Genomic DNA, 17,816 nt, shown 5'->3' on the forward strand with positions numbered 1-17,816 from the left:
GATTCGAGAAGATCTTATCAAATGTGCATTTTTTCTAGTTCATATACAAAAATATGCAAGGCATAAAAATCTCAGCTCTAAATATTATTTATGTACATACTATAATATGTACTTGGAAAATTTACTCAATTTTGGGCTTCAAATTCATCAAAAAAGTTCAAAAAAATGTTCAAGATTGTTGAGATATTCGTAAATTTATTTCGTTTATTATTCGGGAAATTTTATTTTCGTTCGTTACGTTTTATTAGAAATATTTGGCCACCAACGGTTCCTAAATTTTATATTTTTTTCAATCGTCTTTCGATTGTAAATATTGTTGTGACGCGGTCATTCGCTTTACATACGTCTATCATTGATGTTATTTTATGTGAAAGGTCTTGAAGTCCTTTTGATTTTTTAGTCGTGCATATTTTTTGACGACTTTAAATAAAATATTTTTATTGTTTTTCGTTTCGCCTGATTTATCGTAACATGATAGCAGAGACGTTGGTTTTTTAAAGTTGACGATCTTTCAACGATTTTTCGAGAAAAATGTTGTTTAAGCGACTAATCGGAGGGTCCAAAAATATATTTGGTTTTACAATTACTAATGGCATACCAGTAAAAATCGACGAATGTGATGTATTCGACTGTCTAGAGTCTATCGAAATCGTAAAGGAGAAAACCTTTCAAAAATCAGATATCGAATTCGTAAAGGAGAAAACCTTTCAAAAATCAGAAATCGAAATCGCGAAGGAGAAAACCTTTCAAAAATCAGAAATCGAAATCGCGAAGGAGACAACCTTTCAAAAATCAGAAATTGTAATCGACAAGGAGAAAACCTTTGAAAAATCTGAAAATAAGCGATGCGACGCGCGGACAATTAGAAATGACGACTACAACGATAATTCGGATGGTGGTAGCGATACGCAAAAATTGAGTGACCGCGCAGAATGCAATTCAAACGTGCAGAATGGTGAGAAAACGAATGGCGATCTTTTTTTGAAAGCGCAGAACGACGAGAAAACAAACGGCAATCTTTCTTCAGAAGCCCAGAATTTCAGTTTTTGGTACGGCGAAGATGGTTTCAATAATGAAAATTCGAATTCCGTGAGAATCTACGACAATTTTATTGATGGCGAAATTATTGTTCCTCCCGAAAAGAGTAAAAACAATTTTGGTAATGTTGGTATTGATCTTTTTAAACGAAAATCGAATATTTTTTTGAAACAAAAGTCAAACGATCATTTTTGCATTATAAACGAATCGAAAAATTTTAAAAGAAAATTGAATGGTAATTTTAGTGTGGGAAACGTTTTTGGGAAAACTTCCATTTTTTTAAATCTCGTTGGAAACCGTGCCGATCGTTTTATTGAAAGCACTACAGTAGGAACTGCGTTTTATGTTCATGGCGAGTTGAGGTCAATCACCTGGAAAAAAAGGAAAAAATTTGTCTATTTATTTGAAATAATCGTTGATGAAAATTGCGTTTTGATTTTTGGAAATTTATTAATTAACGTTTGTGATTGTAAATATTCTGTTGAAAAGCTTACTTACTGGTTGATAAACGTAATTTTGATTTGCGATGTCCTGTTGGTCGATTTTGATAAAATTTATGAAAATTTATCTTTCCAATTTTCACAATTATTCGTTTCCTTATGGACTTTTGTACATTGCGTTTACCTCCCTTTATCGATTAGCGTTGTTTTGGTAATTTTAGAGGAAAAATCGGATTTTTGGTTTGAAGAAAGTCTTCATTGGAGAACTTTAGTGAAAATCGGTCAATTAAATGAATACGTCATACGAGTATTTCGAATACCTTGTTTAAAACGTTTTTTGGTCGAACGAATTAGCAGTGATGTAATTCTGGGAATTCTCCATTTCGAAATTTTAACTTTTGGGATTAAAAATTTTGAGAATATTTTTTGGATAAATATTTCGATTGTTGAATCACTTGACAAAATTTCGATAGATGTTTACGTAAAACTTACAGTAGTTATTGTGCCATTAAGCTACGATGAAAGCTCCATCGATGGGGGGAAAAAGAATGATTTCGATGTCGCTTTTGCTGTTGGTAGAAAAGAGAATTTAGAGTTTGATGTACGAGGAAACGATTCAACTTACAATCAGGTTAATAATTTGAGAGGTGATTATTCGGCGAATTTGGTCCTAAATTTAAACGAAAATAATTTGCTTTTAAAATTCGATAATTACGAGAAGTCGAACGAATGTAGGGTTGTGAAAAACGACATTTATTTTTCTGATTGTTTATTTGGTAATTTTTCTGGAAAAAGCTCGTTCTTTTCTTTTGGATATTCGATTCTAAATTTTTCAATTAAATATTGTTCGGTGATCGATAAGATTCATAGCCCAGAAAAAGATTTTGATTTTATAAATAAATACGATCCGATGTACGATGAAAACGGAAAAATACACTTGTTTTGGGACAGTAACGTTTGGTTAGAACCTTTGATTTGTACTCGTATTCTTGAACGTTTTGATTCTTCTTGTGTCGATATCGTTTTGTCTGATGAAACAGAAGACAGGTTTAAATTCGAGAAATTTATTTTTAAAAACAAAATTGTTGAAAGTAGCGATTTTACATACGATGTAGTGTTAAACGATTCGAGAAACGACGATTTGAAAGTTACGAGTAACAAAATGATTTTGGACGATGTCAACGTTTTTAAATTTTCGATCAGTGATTTTTCCAGTAAAAATTTTTTGATTGACAAAAAGTTTTCAAATTTAAAAAAAAAAATCGGGTATTGGTACGGTGGCGTTCAAAACCTACTTGTGTAAGTTGAATGTAAACAAATTTGATTCAAAATTTGCGATAACAGTTAAAAATAAATGCGTGAATGATGATTATTCTGATAGGTTGGTGGGTCCAAATTTTGTAAATGGTCGTTGTGATGAGGATAATTGCGTGATTGTTCGAATAACGTGCTTAAATGTTTACTTGAATATGTTAAGCACCTTGCTTACTCATTTTGATTATTCCGATGTAATTTTTTTGTACAATAACGCTGACATTATCGATTTCGTGAATTTGATCAGTTTTGCTATTAATATCTATGGCAAAATCAACTACAAAACTTCTTAGATCATTTGTTTAATTAGTTCCGCGATATTATATTTACGATTAATTATAATCCGTGATTATATTGTATAATTTTTTTAAATTTCAACATTAATTTTCGCTTTTGCTGTTTATTTACGATTTTCATCCTATTAATCTCAATTTCGTTGTTCATGTATTTATCGCTAGATTTAACTCATGTTATTGTAGTTAATTTTAAGGGGGAGTGTTGAGATATTCGTAAATTTATTTCGTTTATTATTCGGGAAATTTTATTTTCGTTCGTTACGTTTTATTAGAAATATTTGGCCACCAACGGTTCCTAAATTTTATATTTTTTTCAATCGTCTTTCGATTGTAAATATTGTTGTGACGCGGTCATTCGCTTTACATACGTCTATCATTGATGTTATTTTATGTGAAAGGTCTTGAAGTCCTTTTGATTTTTTAGTCGTGCATATTTTTTGACGACTTTAAATAAAATATTTTTATTGTTTTTCGTTTCGCCTGATTTATCGTAACAAAGATTGAAAATTTGTATTTTCTTGTCAAAATTTTCATCAATTTTGGTAATTCGCGTAGCAATTTTTTCAAAAGTCTTGAAAATCATGTTCCATTATTGGGGGTCGAATTTCGTTTTAAAAAAATACAAAATATATTTTTGCCGAATTACGTAATTTTGAATTTCTTACGAAATTTTTACCAATTTTGATAGGTCGTACTTGAAATCAAAAAGATCGTGATACAATAATGTGGTTTCAAAATTCTTCTACATTGATCAAAAATTATTTCCATTGAAATATTTGACTATTTAGTTACATTTTAACCAATTTTAATTAGTCGCATGGTACTTTTTCAGAAATCTCAAAAATCATAACCCATTATTGGGCTCAATTTCTCAAAATACTCAAAAAAATGTTTAGATTGAAAATTTTGATATTCTGTCGATAGGTCTATTTTGCTAGGTCGTATGACAACAGTTTCAAAAATATCGAAAATCATGCTCCACTTTTGAACTCAAAATTTTTCAAAATGGTTCAAAATAGAGTTTTGTCGAAGTTTTCATCTTTTTTGGGAAATATTAACCCATTTTGTTTCGTTTTATGAGACTTTTCGAGTAATTCTGGCAATAATTACTCAATTTTGTAATCAAAATTCATTAAAAATGCTCAAAAATCATTTTTGTCAAAATACTTTGTTTTTTTTTTTTTTGTGAAATTTCAACTCAATTCAATACGTTCCATGGCACTTTTTCAAAAATCAAGATAATCATAATGCTATTGGGGGGGGGGGGGGCAAAATTCTTTAAAATTGATTAACAATTATTTTCATCGAAGTATTTGAATACTTATTTTGAAAAATCTCAACTAATTTTGATAGGTTGCATGCTTCATTTTTTTTTTTCAAAAAATCATGACGCGATTACTGATGCAAAATTCTTCGAAATTGCTCACGAGTCATTTTCGTTGAAAGTTGTTCGAATAGTTACATTACGAAATTTTAATCCAATTCCACTTACGAATAATTTCTCAAGAGTTCGTTTCCGATTTGAAATGGGAGGGAGGGAGGGAGGGAGGGAGGGAGCGAAGAAAGGCGCGACTTTGAGAACCAACTGAAATTTTAGTGATTTCTAGAGGTTTTTTTTCAGTTGCACTGTGGAGTGTGGACTATGAGGTGATTCTCTATTGACATAACTGTACTAGAAAAATTGCAAATTCGATTGACTCAGTAATGCAAATACCTAAGACAGTATTGAGGTTCGTGTTCATGACATAATCCCAAACATCGACAATTTCCCCTCGTTCCGCTGGTATTTTCAGTTCGTCAACCAAGATAGAGGCTTGCCTATGGAAAACATCCGCATATTTTGTAAGCATCTCCGAATTGAAAGCTGGCGATAGCATTTTTCTCGATTTTTTCCACTCTTCGTCTAAAAATAACTAAATTATTAGCTCGAAGTAAAGAAAAAAAACTGATTATCCATGTCCATTACATAGATGGCATTTTTCTTACATTTAGCATTTAATATGCCTACTCCGATCCATTCTTCTAGGAGATTCAAAGTGTACCGATCGTGGTTTTGATTCAATACCGTCTGTAAAAAATGAACCGCAAAACAATAATTTTTTTTTTGTAGCAAATAAACCTGGTATTTAACTGATTCAAAAACTTCAAATATTCTTACCATAATATCGTCATATTTCTTCAAAATCAGAATAGGCATAGGACCTAACCAGAATAACAATCGATCATGCGGCGATAGTAATTTTTCCAAGGTCACCAGTAAGCCTAATTAGTAAAAATTATTTATTTTAGGAAAATTCCATAATACGAGTATTAAAAAAATTACACAAAATGGCTTTAAAATTACCATCTTTCCAGCATTGTAATATATGTGCACTGCCAACCAATCGGTATAAAGGATACGAAGGAAACTGTTTTAAGAGTTGATATGCCCTATTGTTTTTGATTTTATAAAAAAATACCAGTAGAATCACGATGATCACTGTACTTCCATACGTTATCATCATTTTAAATTATTTTTTAATCACAAAAAAACAACTTTTTTTCGATTTTACTTTAGAATAGTGCTCTATACAATGATGAATAGTCAAGTACGTAATTACGCGAAGACGAAAATGAACTATTTGAATAATCGCGACCGGTCTATCTAACGAAAATATTCACACTAAAAGTTGATAATTTCTTTTACCGCCACGCAACGTTTGATTATCTATCTATAAACCATTTTTTGACCATCCACGTTGGGAATATTTGGAACATCTATAGAGCAATGAGCATGCATAGTTCGCTGCAGTGCTATAAGTATGGGTAATTAGGTATTCAAGGTCTGTTATATGATCGTATTCACGTTGATAAGTAAGCTGTTTCGTTAGGTACTTAGATACCTATTTAATTACAAATGTGGTTATTTCGAGTTGTTTAGACTGACGTGAAAATTATATTCACTTCTTGAATTACTATTTCCTATTTCTAGAGTAATAATTATAGATAGGTACATACCAGCATTTTTTGTAAATATCTTTGGCATACCTCGTTTGCTTTTTTTTCAAGTTTGAATTTTTTTTTCAAAATAATCATTCAAGTTTTAAAATTAGAAAACAACGTTTTTATACCCCTCAAAATACTAATTTTCGATAGCTTTTTCAAAAAATTGGTATATTTTTTTCCAAATGTTGTTCAAATTTTCCATTAATTTTTTTGTTAAATTTTTATTTCGAAAAAAGTTCTTTATTCGCCCAATTTTATTACAGTTACAAGAACCTTAAAGGTTAAAATAAAATCAAAAATTGAAAATGACAAAATTATATAGGGTCATTCCATGCCAAATCGGCGGATTTTTGCACGAGGGGTCTTCGATTTTTTTCAAAATCAGATTATTTGTAGAGGTCATCAAACGATGACGAATGACGCAAACCGGACATTTTTTCGATTTTTTTTTACGGAGCTGTGGCGCTTCAAAGTTCTCCAAAATGACCGAAAATGGAAAATTTCAGTTGCAAATTGCTCCGGTTGTACGTGGTATAGAATTTTGAACTTTTTTTCAAATTGTAGTACTTTGAGAGGGTAATCGACGAGTGATGTCAAAATCAGTGTTGACACTTTCAAAAACCTAAAAAAATCGATTTTAAAACTTATAATTTAAATATAACCATGATGTCCGCCAGTAAAAATTCTGAAAAAATTCTCAGTTTTAGTCCTTTTTATGTAGAATGACATATCAAAAAATTGGACTGGCATCTTTTTTCATTTTCGAGAAAAAAAAATTACAAGTTTTACAATTGCAGCAAAAGTACCATCAGAAACCTAAAACATGGAAATTTTTGCATTTTTGAAATATTTTACCAATGTGTAGACGATAATGTGAAAAAAATCCCCCTCCCCCCATTTGTCAACGGATTGACATTTTTCGTGCTATAAATTTTTATTTCAAGAGTGAAATATATGCATTTTTCGTCAATTTGTCGACAAATTGGGGGGAGGGGGATTTTTTTCACATTATCGTCTACACATTGGTAAAATATTTCAAAAATGCAAAAATTTCCATTTTTTAGGTTTCTGATGGTACTTTTGCAGCAATTGTAAAACTTGTAATTTTTTTTTCTCGAAAATGAAAAAAGATGCCAGTCCAATTTTTTGATATGTCATTCTACATAAAAAGGACTAAAACTGAGAATTTTTTCAGAATTTTTACTGGCGGACATCGTGGTTATATTTAAATTATATGTTTTAAAATCGATTTTTTTAGGTTTTTGAAAGTGTCAACACTGATTTTGACATCACTCGTCGATTACCCTCTCAAAGTACTACAATTTGAAAAAAAGTTCAAAATTCTATACCACGTACAACCGGAGCAATTTGCAACTGAAATTTTCCATTTTCGGCCATTTTGGAGAACTTTGAAGCGCCACAGCTCCGTCAAAAAAAATCGAAAAAATGTCCGGTTTGCGTCATTCGTCATCGTTTGATGACCTCTACAAATGATCTGATTTTGAAAAAAATCGAAGACCCCTCGTGCAAAAATCCGCCGATTTGGCGTGGAATGACCCAAACTTATTCTCGATATTTGCTCGTTTGAAAATAATCTTGGAATGTTTGAAGACATTGGAAAAGCGGAAAATTTTAATGTAAAATTTTGCCTCGTCTACCCCCTTCCCATCTTGGGAAATCCCAAGTGTTTAAAAAATATCCTGACGAAATCCTGCTTTTTTATTTTGAAATTTTGTTGGACTAGACAACCTGAAAAATCACTGCTAAAATTTTTGAAAAAATCATTCATCTTTCATATTTGAGAGAATTTTATTCTAGAAATAGTGAATTTGTTAATTTTTCGAGTTAGCTCATTTTGTATTTTTATTTTTTAACATGTGCTCATGAGAAATTGTAACTACTTGAACAAAAATATGTAGGAATGGTTATAAAATCATTGAATTGATTTCAAATTGATGAAAACTTGTACTTACTCCAATTAAAAAAATTACAAAGTTCAAACAAAAAAAAATTGAAAAGTCGTTCTTGTGGGGGGGGGGGGGTAAAAATATTTTGGAAGGCAGTGATTTTTTTGAGAGGTATAGTCCGGCATATGACAATTAGGATTAATCCAACCCTCTCCCCCCGCTGATCCTCCGGGACAACTTTTTTCTTAAAGGGGACATCCTAAGGAAGATTTTATAGCAAAATTGCCAAAAAAAGGGTCTTACTTACAAAATGGCGGCCATTTATACAGGTCAGCCGAAATCGCAGATTTTGCGTTCCAACGTAGGACTTGCACAACATTTTTCAAACTGTACAGAGATAGATCGAAAGATCATGCAAAAATTTATCACCTGTCAAAATTTGAAAGTGCTAAAGTGCGTTTTTCGATTTTTGGTGAATCTTTGAAAATCGAATTTAGGCTAAAAATGAGGAAAAAAATCAAAATTTCACCAAATTGACCAAGAAAGCTGAAATTTGGGATATGCCCTATTTTCGACATGCCAAATCGATTGGAAACGGTTTCAACCCGTTTTGAGCAGTTCTGGAGCCTCCAGCAGATTTTTGAAACTTTAAATTTTCACAAAATTTCATCAAATGGAGATGGAAAGCTGAAATTTACTCTACACTCCAATTTTAACACCCTCTGAAGACGACTTCAGGTCGGTTCAAGTCATTTTAGGGCCTCCAGCGACTTTTTTGAAAATTACTGGAGCCTCAAGTAGATTTTTGGAGCTTGAAATTTCCCCAACATTAATTTATCAAATGGAGTTGGCAAGCTGAAATTTACTTCGCAGATTACATGGTGGTTTCAAATGGTTTTGAAGCTTCCAGCTACTTTTAGGAAATTTCAATTTTTCAAAAAAACGTCATACAACCTTTCAAAAAGTTGCTGGAGGCTCCAAAACGACTTGAAATTCACCAGCAGTCAACTTCGTAGCGTTTTGAAATTAGTTTGCAAAATAAATTTCGACTCTCCATCTTGGTTTGATAAAATTTTGGGGAAATTTCAAGTTTCAAAAATCTACTGGAGGCTCCAGTAATGTTCAAAAAAGTCGTTGGAGGCTCTAAAATGACTTGAAATCCACCAGAAGTAGTTTTCAGAAGGTGTTAAAATTGAAGTGTAGAGTAAATTTCAGCTTTCCATCTCTATTTGATGAAATTTTGTGAAAATTTAAAGTTTTAAAAATCTGCTGGAGGCTTCAGGAATTTTCGAAAAGTCGCTGGAGGATCCAAAACGACTTGAAATTCACCTGCAGTTCTTCGTAGCGTATTGAAATTAGTTTTTAGAATAAATTTTAGCTTTACAACTTCAATTTGATGGAATTTTGTGGGAATTTCGAGTTTCAAAAATCTGCTGGAGGCTCCAGAACTGCTCAAAACGGGTTGAAAGCGTTTCCCATCGATTTGGCATGTTGAAAATAGGGTATATCCCAAATTTCAGTTTTCTTGGTCAATTTGGTAAAATTTTGATTTTTTTCTCTCATTTTTGGCTTAAATTCGATTTTCAAAAATTTACCAAAAATCGAAAAACGCACTTCAGCACTTTAAATTTTGACAGGTGATAAATTTTTGCATGATCTTTCGATCTACCTTTGTAAAGTTTGAAAAAGTTCGTGCAACTCATCACAAAAAAAATTAAAATTCGAAAAGATTCAAAAAATGAACGAATTTTATTTTTTTTGCTATGAGTGTGATTTTTATCAACTTTTTCATGAAATATGTCAGAATGAGGTCAAAATAAGATAACTGGATAAATTTAAACTTTTTTTGATGTTTGCAATTGAAAATTGAATTTTTTCAAATTTTGATTTTTTTTTGTGATGAGTTCATTTCATCGAGTGAGAGGGGGTTTTCAACATTTTCAACAGATACGTAAAAATAGTGGTCAAATGGGTCAACTTCACCAATCAAAACTTTTTTTCATGTTTTAAATTTAAAAATCTCATTTTTTCGCAAACTTTGAATTTTTTATAATCGACTTTGCGACATAATGCTATCCCAATTTTTTAATATGTTGTTCAGCGTGAAAAGTTGTCCATAATATATTTTTTTCAGAATTTTTGAGAGTCGGAACGATATGAAAACTACGTTTTGAAACTTTTCGAGCTAATTTTTCATATGAAAAAAAATTGGCAACACTGATTTTTATGATATCGTCAAAAAGTCTTTTAAAACCCCTAACTCTGAGAAAAAGTTCCATTTTGGTAGGTATCGCGGTTATCGAGTAATCCGCTGCTGAAATGGATGATATTTTGGGTTCACTGAAAACGTTGACACCCCCTGGCTCCCTTTAAAAATGGGCTAGAGGGCTGCGATTTGCGCCATTGGTCATCTCGTCAAAAGGTCTTTCCACAGGAAAAATTTCAAAAAAAATCGCCAAACCCCTCTACCACTTCTTAGTCGAATTGACGTGGACTGGAATGACCCAACACTGATTTTGACATGTTTCGTCGATTACCTCTTTCAAAGTACTACACTTTGAGAAAAAGTTCAAAATTCTATACCTCTTACAACCGGAGTTATTTACAACTGAAATTTTCCATATTTCGGCCATTTTAGAAAACTTTGAAGATCCATAGCTCCGCCAAAAAAAAATCGAAAAAATGTTCGGTCTGCATCATTTTCGTCATCGTTTGATAACTTCTACGCATGATTTAATTTTCCAAAAAAAAATCGAGCACCCATCGTGCAAAAATCCGTCGATTTGGCATGGAATAAGCCTGTATTATCTCTGTAAATTTCGGCAGAAAATGAAAAAAAAAAACTGATTCTCATGATTTTGAGAATGATTTTTCTAAGCTCGGTTGTTTGAAACAAAAATTGATGGTAATCGTGTTGTAGATTGTAGAGGAGATTTCAAGGGACAATTTTCCCTCGATTTTTTTTTTTCGTACGACTAATTGTACTTAGTACTTACATAGGTGAAGCTATGAGGCATTTTAAAGTGTTAGGTGGATGGATGCTCAGAAGAGGGGAATGGAGAAAAATGTCCATCTGGGCTCAATTACTTTGTATTGACGTGTGTAGAATAATATTGTAGAAAACAATAATCACTCGTAAAGTAGCTTTGGACAGAATTTATGCGAATGCGAGCGGATGTGTTTTTTTTGTCAAATTGGGATCTCATTAATTAGGCGATGTCGAAATCTGTCGATTGAAGCTGGTATGATGACGTAAGAATAGGAATATAGGAAAGTCGAAGGACGAAAATGTATGTATGTAGTTGGATAATACCTATTCAGCTAGTTCAGCAATCGTTTAGGCAACTTGGCAAGTTTCTAGGAAAAAAAAACCTAAAAAATCACGTTATCGATATCCTGTAAATGCCTGCGTCGTCGTCGTCGTCGTTGCTATCACCATGCTCCAGTACCGAGAATTATTAATTCCAGTTCTTGGAAAGTGTTCGGAGGATTTCTTTGTCGATGTTGTTGATGCGAATAAAAAACTAAAAAGAGTGGACGAGTACGAGTGAAAAGATAAGGCTTTTTGTATGGTACACGTCGTCGTCTGCAAGTATCCGGCGACCTGGCGCCAACGGCCAAGTATTGCGCAGTTCGTTTATGCGTGCGCAGTAATACGCGTTATAGGGTCTGTGTTGAATGTGTAGTGTGTTTGGTGTAGTGTGGAGTGGTCGGGTGTCCGAGGCGGGCGGTGTATGCGCACATGTTCCGTTTTCTGATATTGCACCACATCTTGGAACATTTAAGACGCCCCTTTGAAGTCGACTTCAACTCGTACTCGTAGTATACTTACGTTCGTCCTTCGTCGACGGTCGATCGTCGATCACACGATCAGTCTTTCGAGCTCTTCGGTGGTGTAAGCATCTCGTCCTCGTGTGAGTCGCGTGTTCTCCTGTATATGTTGTAGAATTTTCCCATTTTCGCGTTTCGTGTTGCAATTTTTTTCAACAAAGACTCTTGTTTTCGTCTTCGGTATTTTCATTTTTTCGTTTTCTTGTTAAAAGGTTTTCTTTCGCGATGTGAAGATTTTCGAAAATCGAAACATTCGCGTTCGTTTGTATATTTTTTAACATATTGTGATCGATGTAGCTTTTCGTTAATTTAATTTCATTTTTCGTTTCGTTTTTAAAGGTTGTGTCGCGATGTGCGAATTTTCATCGATCGAATCAACTCGCCGAGATTTTGAATGCTGCTTGCAACCCATTGCTTGCTTGGTTCCTGGTGGTTTGTCAAAGGTAAGCTTTTGCATGAATTTTAAATTTTACCTACATATATGTAGAGTTTCATTTTTAGATTGTGGTTAAAAACGTGGTCAAATTATTGTACTCGAATCAACGAAAATGTTTTTTTTTTGAGCATCAGTTACGCGAATGAGAGTCATTCGAAATGCTGTGAAACCTCATCAGAAATCAATGATGTATTTCCCAAGAAGGAGACCTGTATAGATTAAAATTCTTCAAAAGTGTGCGAAAAGTTTGAATGTATATTTTTGGCTTTCTGTAGAAATGTTTACCCATTTCAGTAAATCACACGTTATAGACTCTTTATTTCATAAATCTCTTCGAAAATTCACATTTCTTTGAAACTTTAATCAATTTTGATAGGTTACATGTTGCTATTTTTAAAAATTCTAGAAACCATGACCCGATGGCAGGCTCGAAATTCTTGAAGAATACTCGAAAAACATTTCAGACGAAACATGTGAATTTATTGCAAAATTTTGATCTATTTTGATAGGTCGCTTGTAACTGTCTCATAACTTCCAAAAATTATTACCTCAATTTTGAGCTCAAAATTGTTCGAAAATACTAGAGAAAAAATGTTGTTGGAATATTTGAATTTTTCGTCAAATTTTGATCTATTTTGATAGGTGGCATGTCACTTTTTCGGAACTACAAAAATCATTACCTCAATTCTCTAAAAATACTCAAAAAACATTTTAGACGAAATATTTGAATTTCTCGCGAAATTTTGATCTATTTTGATAGGTCGCATGTAACTGTTTCAATACTTCAAAAAATGATTACCTCAATTTTGAGCTCAAAATTGTTCGAAAATACTCTAGGGTCATTCCATGCCAAATCGGCGGATTTTTGCACGAGGGGTCTTCGATTTTTTTCAAAATCACATCATTTGTAGAGGTCATCAAACGATGACGAATGACGCAAACCGGACATTTTTTCGATTTTTTTTGACGGAGCTGTGGCGCTTCAAAGTTCTCCAAAATGGCCGAAAATGAAAAATTTCAGTTGCAAATTGCTCCGGTTGTACGTGGTATAGAATTTTCAACTTTTTTTTCAAATTGTATTGTAGTACTTTGAGAGGGTAATCGAAGAGTGATGTCAAAATCAGTGTTGCCACTTTCAAAAACCTAAAAAAATCGATTTTAAAACTTATAATTTAAATATAACCACGATCTCGGCGAGTAAAAATTCTGAAAAAATTCTCAGTTTTAGTCCTTTTTATGTAGAATAACATATCAAAAAATTAGACTGGCATCTTTTTTCATTTTCGAGAAAAAAAAATTACAAGTTTTACAATTGCTGCAAAAGTACCATCCGAAATCTAAAAAATGAAAATTTTTGCATTTTTGAAATATTTTACCAACGTGTAGACGATAATGTGAAAAAAATCCCCCTCCCCCCCATTTGTCAACGAATTGACATTTTTCGTGCTATAAATTTCTATTTCAAGAGTGAAATTAATGCATTTTTCGTCAATTTGTCGACAAATTGGGGGGAGGGGGATTTTTTTCACATTATCGTCTACACGTTGGTAAAATATTTCAAAAATGCAAAAATTTTCATTTTTTAGGTTTCGGATGGTACTTTTGCAGCAATTGTAAAACTTGTAATTTTTTTTTCTCGAAAATGAAAAAAGATGCCAGTCTAATTTTTTGATATGTTATTCTACATAAAAAGGACTAAAACTGAGAATTTTTTCAGAATTTTTACTCGCCGAGATCGTGGTTATATTTAAATTATAAGTTTTAAAATCGATTTTTTTAGGTTTTTGAAAGTGGCAACACTGATTTTGACATCACTCGTCGATTACCCTCTCAAAGTACTACAATTTGAAAAAAAAGTTCAAAATTCTATACCACGTACAACCGGAGCAATTTGCAACTGAAATTTTCCATTTTCGGCCATTTTGGAGAACTTTGAAGCGCCACAGCTCCGTCCAAAAAAATCGAAAAAATGTCCGGTTTGCGTCATTCGTCATCGTTTGATGACCTCTACAAATGATGTGATTTTGAAAAAAATCGAAGACCCCTCGTGCAAAAATCCGCCGGTTTGGCATGGAATGACCCTCTAGAGAAAATGTTGTTGGAATATTTGAATGTTTCGTCAAAGTTTGACCTATTTTGATAGGTGGCATGTCACTTTTTCGAAACCTCCAGAAATCACCCCAATTCTACGAGTATGCTTGAAATTGTTCGAAAATGCTCAGTAAATTTTTGTTAGAATATTTCAACTTCTCGTAAAAGTATAACTCATTTTAATAAGTCGCGTGTCACTTTATCAGAAAATTCAAAAATCATTGCCTCAATTTTGTGCTCAGAATTCCTCGATAATTATTACTCTAAAAACATTTGTAATAAAACATTTGAATTTCTCCCGAAATTTTGATCCATTTTGATTGGTCACACGTTACTTTTTCAAAAGTTCAAAAAATCATTCCCTCAATTTCAAAAATCATGGCCCAATATTGGGCTCAAAATTCTTCAAAAACACTCTACAAAACATTTTTGACGAAACATTCGAATTTCTCTCAAAATTTTGATCTACTTTGTTAGGTTGGATGCGGTCGAATGCCACTTTTTTCATAAATTCCAAAAAATAATTATCTCAATTTTAGGCTGAAATGAAAATACTTCGAAAATACTTTTTAAAAAAAAAACATTTTCGACAAAATATTTGAATTTCTGGCAAAATTTTGATTTATTTTGATAGGTCGCATGTCACTTTGTCGAAATATCCAAAAATCATTATCTCAATAATTGTTAGAATGTTTCGTGACTTTTTTGGTTATTTTTTGGATACTTTTTTGAGCTTTCTAGGCTACTTGAGTATTTCTTTTTCAGAAAAAAATGAGTATAGAGCTCTGGAATTTCAAAAAACTGTTGTTTAAATTCAATGAATGTTAACTTTAGAAAAATCTATTTCTTTATGAAGTCGTTCTATTTTTTGAATTGAAAAATAGAGTAATCTGACCGAAAAATTACTGTAAGAACACTCCAACCAGAAAGATGCGAAATATTTAATAATATGTTTTTTTTGTGAACAGCATCACTGATGTTGGTATTAAAATATGTAAAAAGGGAGCTCCCTTTTTAAAAATTTCAATATTATTGTTTAATGTATTTTCTCACGTTGTGGCACTAAAGTAAGGGGGAGGGGGTACCACTAAAAAACAAAGATAATTCCCTCCAAGTTCAAAATAAGGGTCACCCTATTGAGCACCCACTCCTGCTAGGATAAAACTGGCAGATATCCATCTTAACGTCGAGCCGAAGAAAACGAAAAAAATTCCCACATCTCGTAATAAAGCACAAACGTACTGAAAATCCTAATATTTCACGAATTTTTGCCATCGTTGGATGGGAAATCGTAAATATTTGGCAGCGAGGGGAATTTTCGGTCAAAATCGTCCAAGATTGATCTAGATCAATTTATTTGTTTGGAGAAGAGCCTCGTATGATTAATCAAACCGGGTGAAAAGGAGGAGTCTCGATAAGGCCATTTATTGGCTCCACGACACATATCGACTAGAACGTTCTTAAGCTATTGTAATTAATATTCAAAATACGAATCGGTGGTTGGTTAACCCAAAATGACTATTTTTTGGACTCCAGGGGTTCCCAAAATTGTGATTACAAAAAGAATTTAGAGAAACCACTGAGTATTATTTTCAAAAATTTTTTAGTTTAAAATATCTGATTGAACTTGATAAACGTTTTGCGAGGTGATTTTCCTATTTTCGACCCTCGTGGGCAGAAATGGGGGGCAGAAATGGGGGGGGTTGATTTTTGGCAAATTTTGGAACCACCATTTTGAACCTACTCCTTTGAGCCCCCCCCCCCTAAATAGCTTTTCACAGTTTATTAATATCTGCAAAACCATCCTACCAAATTTTGAGCTCGATAAAATTTTCCGCTGGTACTTAAAAATCCAGTTTTCCATTTTTTCGCAATTTCGAACCTGCGATTTGCGCCAAACGTAACGTTTTGAGGTATATATTCAACTATCTTGATGAAAAGGTTTAATAGACCGGTTCATGGTGAGATATTCGGTTTTAATAAGCGTACGGGTACAGCGTGAATTTAACTAATATTTCGTAGTCGAAGCGTTTTTTCTTTCGTTGTGTGAGGGTTCACTGGGTTCACCGGGACAACTTTTGCATAGAAAAACAATGCTTAGACACCCACTATATTCACACAACACTCGTACGCGAATGGGTCCATTAAGCTCCCTGTGTATTCGTAAATTTGAACTCTTTTTTGGGAGCCCCCCAGCAAATTTTTTCAAATGAATTGAAGAATTTACATTTGAAACACACTGGCAAGTGCTTCGATAATTTTTCATTCGATGTTTTCTGTAACTTTCAAAATTGAGCTTTTTTGGGCCAAATTCTGAAATTTTACTCTGTGAAAAACCGTCAAAATCACGTTTTCACGATTTCAACGAAATAAAATCCCAGAATTCGACCCAGAAAAGCTTAATTTTGAAAGTTACAGGAAAAATCGAATGAAAAATTATCGAGCACTTGCCAGTGTGTTTCAAATGTAAATTCTTCAATTCATTTGAAAAAATTTGCTGGGGGACTCTGAAAAAAAGTTTTCAAAATTACGAATATACAGGGAGCTTAATTAAACCTTTTTATCAAGATAGTTGAGTATATACCTCAAAACGTTACGTTTGGCGCAAATCGCAGGTTCGAAAATGCGAAAAAAATGGGAAACTGGATTTTTGAGTACCAGCGGAAAATTTTATTGAGCTCAAAATTTGGTAGGATGGTCTTGCAGATACTAATAAACTGTGAAAAGCTGTTTAGGGGAGGGCTCGAAGAGGTAGCAAGGTGTCTACTGGCAAGGAAAATAAGGAAATAGCAGGGATTTCACTCGAGGTAGCAAGGAAGCAGGAAAATAGCAGGGATTTTGACAATTTCTGTGTAATAGCAAGGATTTTTCAAAAAAGTTCCTCTTGAATTTTCAATTTCATAATTCATTTTCCATTTTTTTTTTTTTTGTTATTTTCTCATTAAAAATTGTTGATTTCCACTTTTTAAATCATACATTTTCGAAATCTTGCGCCCTCGCTTCGCTTGGGCTGAATCAATTTACATATTTTTCCTAATATTTTGTTTGACAAATCTTAAATCAAACAAGTCGAAAGTGAAAAGTGAAAAAAACATTCAAATTGAAAATAATGGTCTTATTCATACTTCTTGAATTATTATCAATTTTCAAAAGCTTTTACCCTCACTTATCTTTGAAATCGGAAGTTAAAAAATTTTAGGGTTGTACCTCAAAAAACGCAAAATTTTATTATGCAGCACAAACGAGTACTTAGAGAAAAGAGGTGGGGAATTTCTTTCAAAAACATCTAAAAGCACGAAAATTTAGCTTTGAAACTTCTTCTTAAAATGATTTTACTGCTCTAAATTGTTAAAATCTTCGCCCTTCTCTTCTCGTCTTAGATTCAATTTTCAAAGTTCAAAAGCTGAATAAATCACAAAAACGACGAATAAGGTACAAATTTGGGAGGAAGGGGAATGTGGTGGTGGGTATCAGAGTG

The 17,816-nt window shown here is 32.8% G+C and overlaps 2 protein-coding genes across 4 annotated transcripts in view; one reads left to right on the forward strand and one right to left on the reverse strand.

Annotated features, from left to right (window-relative positions):
- The window catches only part of LOC135847060 (cytochrome P450 4c21-like), a 9,583-nt gene extending 3,728 nt beyond the window's left edge, over positions 1-5,855 (reverse strand). The window contains exons 1-4 of the mRNA XM_065366454.1: positions 5,433-5,855; positions 5,247-5,350; positions 5,075-5,156; positions 4,803-4,991 (exon numbers count right to left, since the gene is read on the reverse strand). Of these exons, the coding sequence (XP_065222526.1) occupies positions 4,803-4,991; positions 5,075-5,156; positions 5,247-5,350; positions 5,433-5,592 (535 nt within the window). The 5' untranslated portion in view covers positions 5,593-5,855. The remainder of the gene's footprint in view (positions 1-4,802; positions 4,992-5,074; positions 5,157-5,246; positions 5,351-5,432) is intronic.
- A 5,839-nt stretch (positions 5,856-11,694) lies between these two features.
- Positions 11,695-17,816, forward strand: part of LOC135848813 (uncharacterized) — a 183,522-nt gene continuing 177,400 nt past the window's right edge. For all 3 annotated transcript variants that reach the window (XR_010559441.1, XM_065368842.1, XM_065368841.1), the window contains exon 1: positions 11,695-12,254. Coding sequence is in view for 2 of the 3 variants with exons in the window: in XM_065368842.1 (XP_065224914.1) it covers positions 12,162-12,254 (93 nt within the window). In the remaining variant the exon portion in view is untranslated. The remainder of the gene's footprint in view (positions 12,255-17,816) is intronic.

Source organism: Planococcus citri, chromosome 5, assembly GCF_950023065.1.
Source record: "Planococcus citri chromosome 5, ihPlaCitr1.1, whole genome shotgun sequence".
NCBI classification, from domain to species: Eukaryota; Metazoa; Arthropoda; class Insecta; order Hemiptera; family Pseudococcidae; genus Planococcus; species Planococcus citri.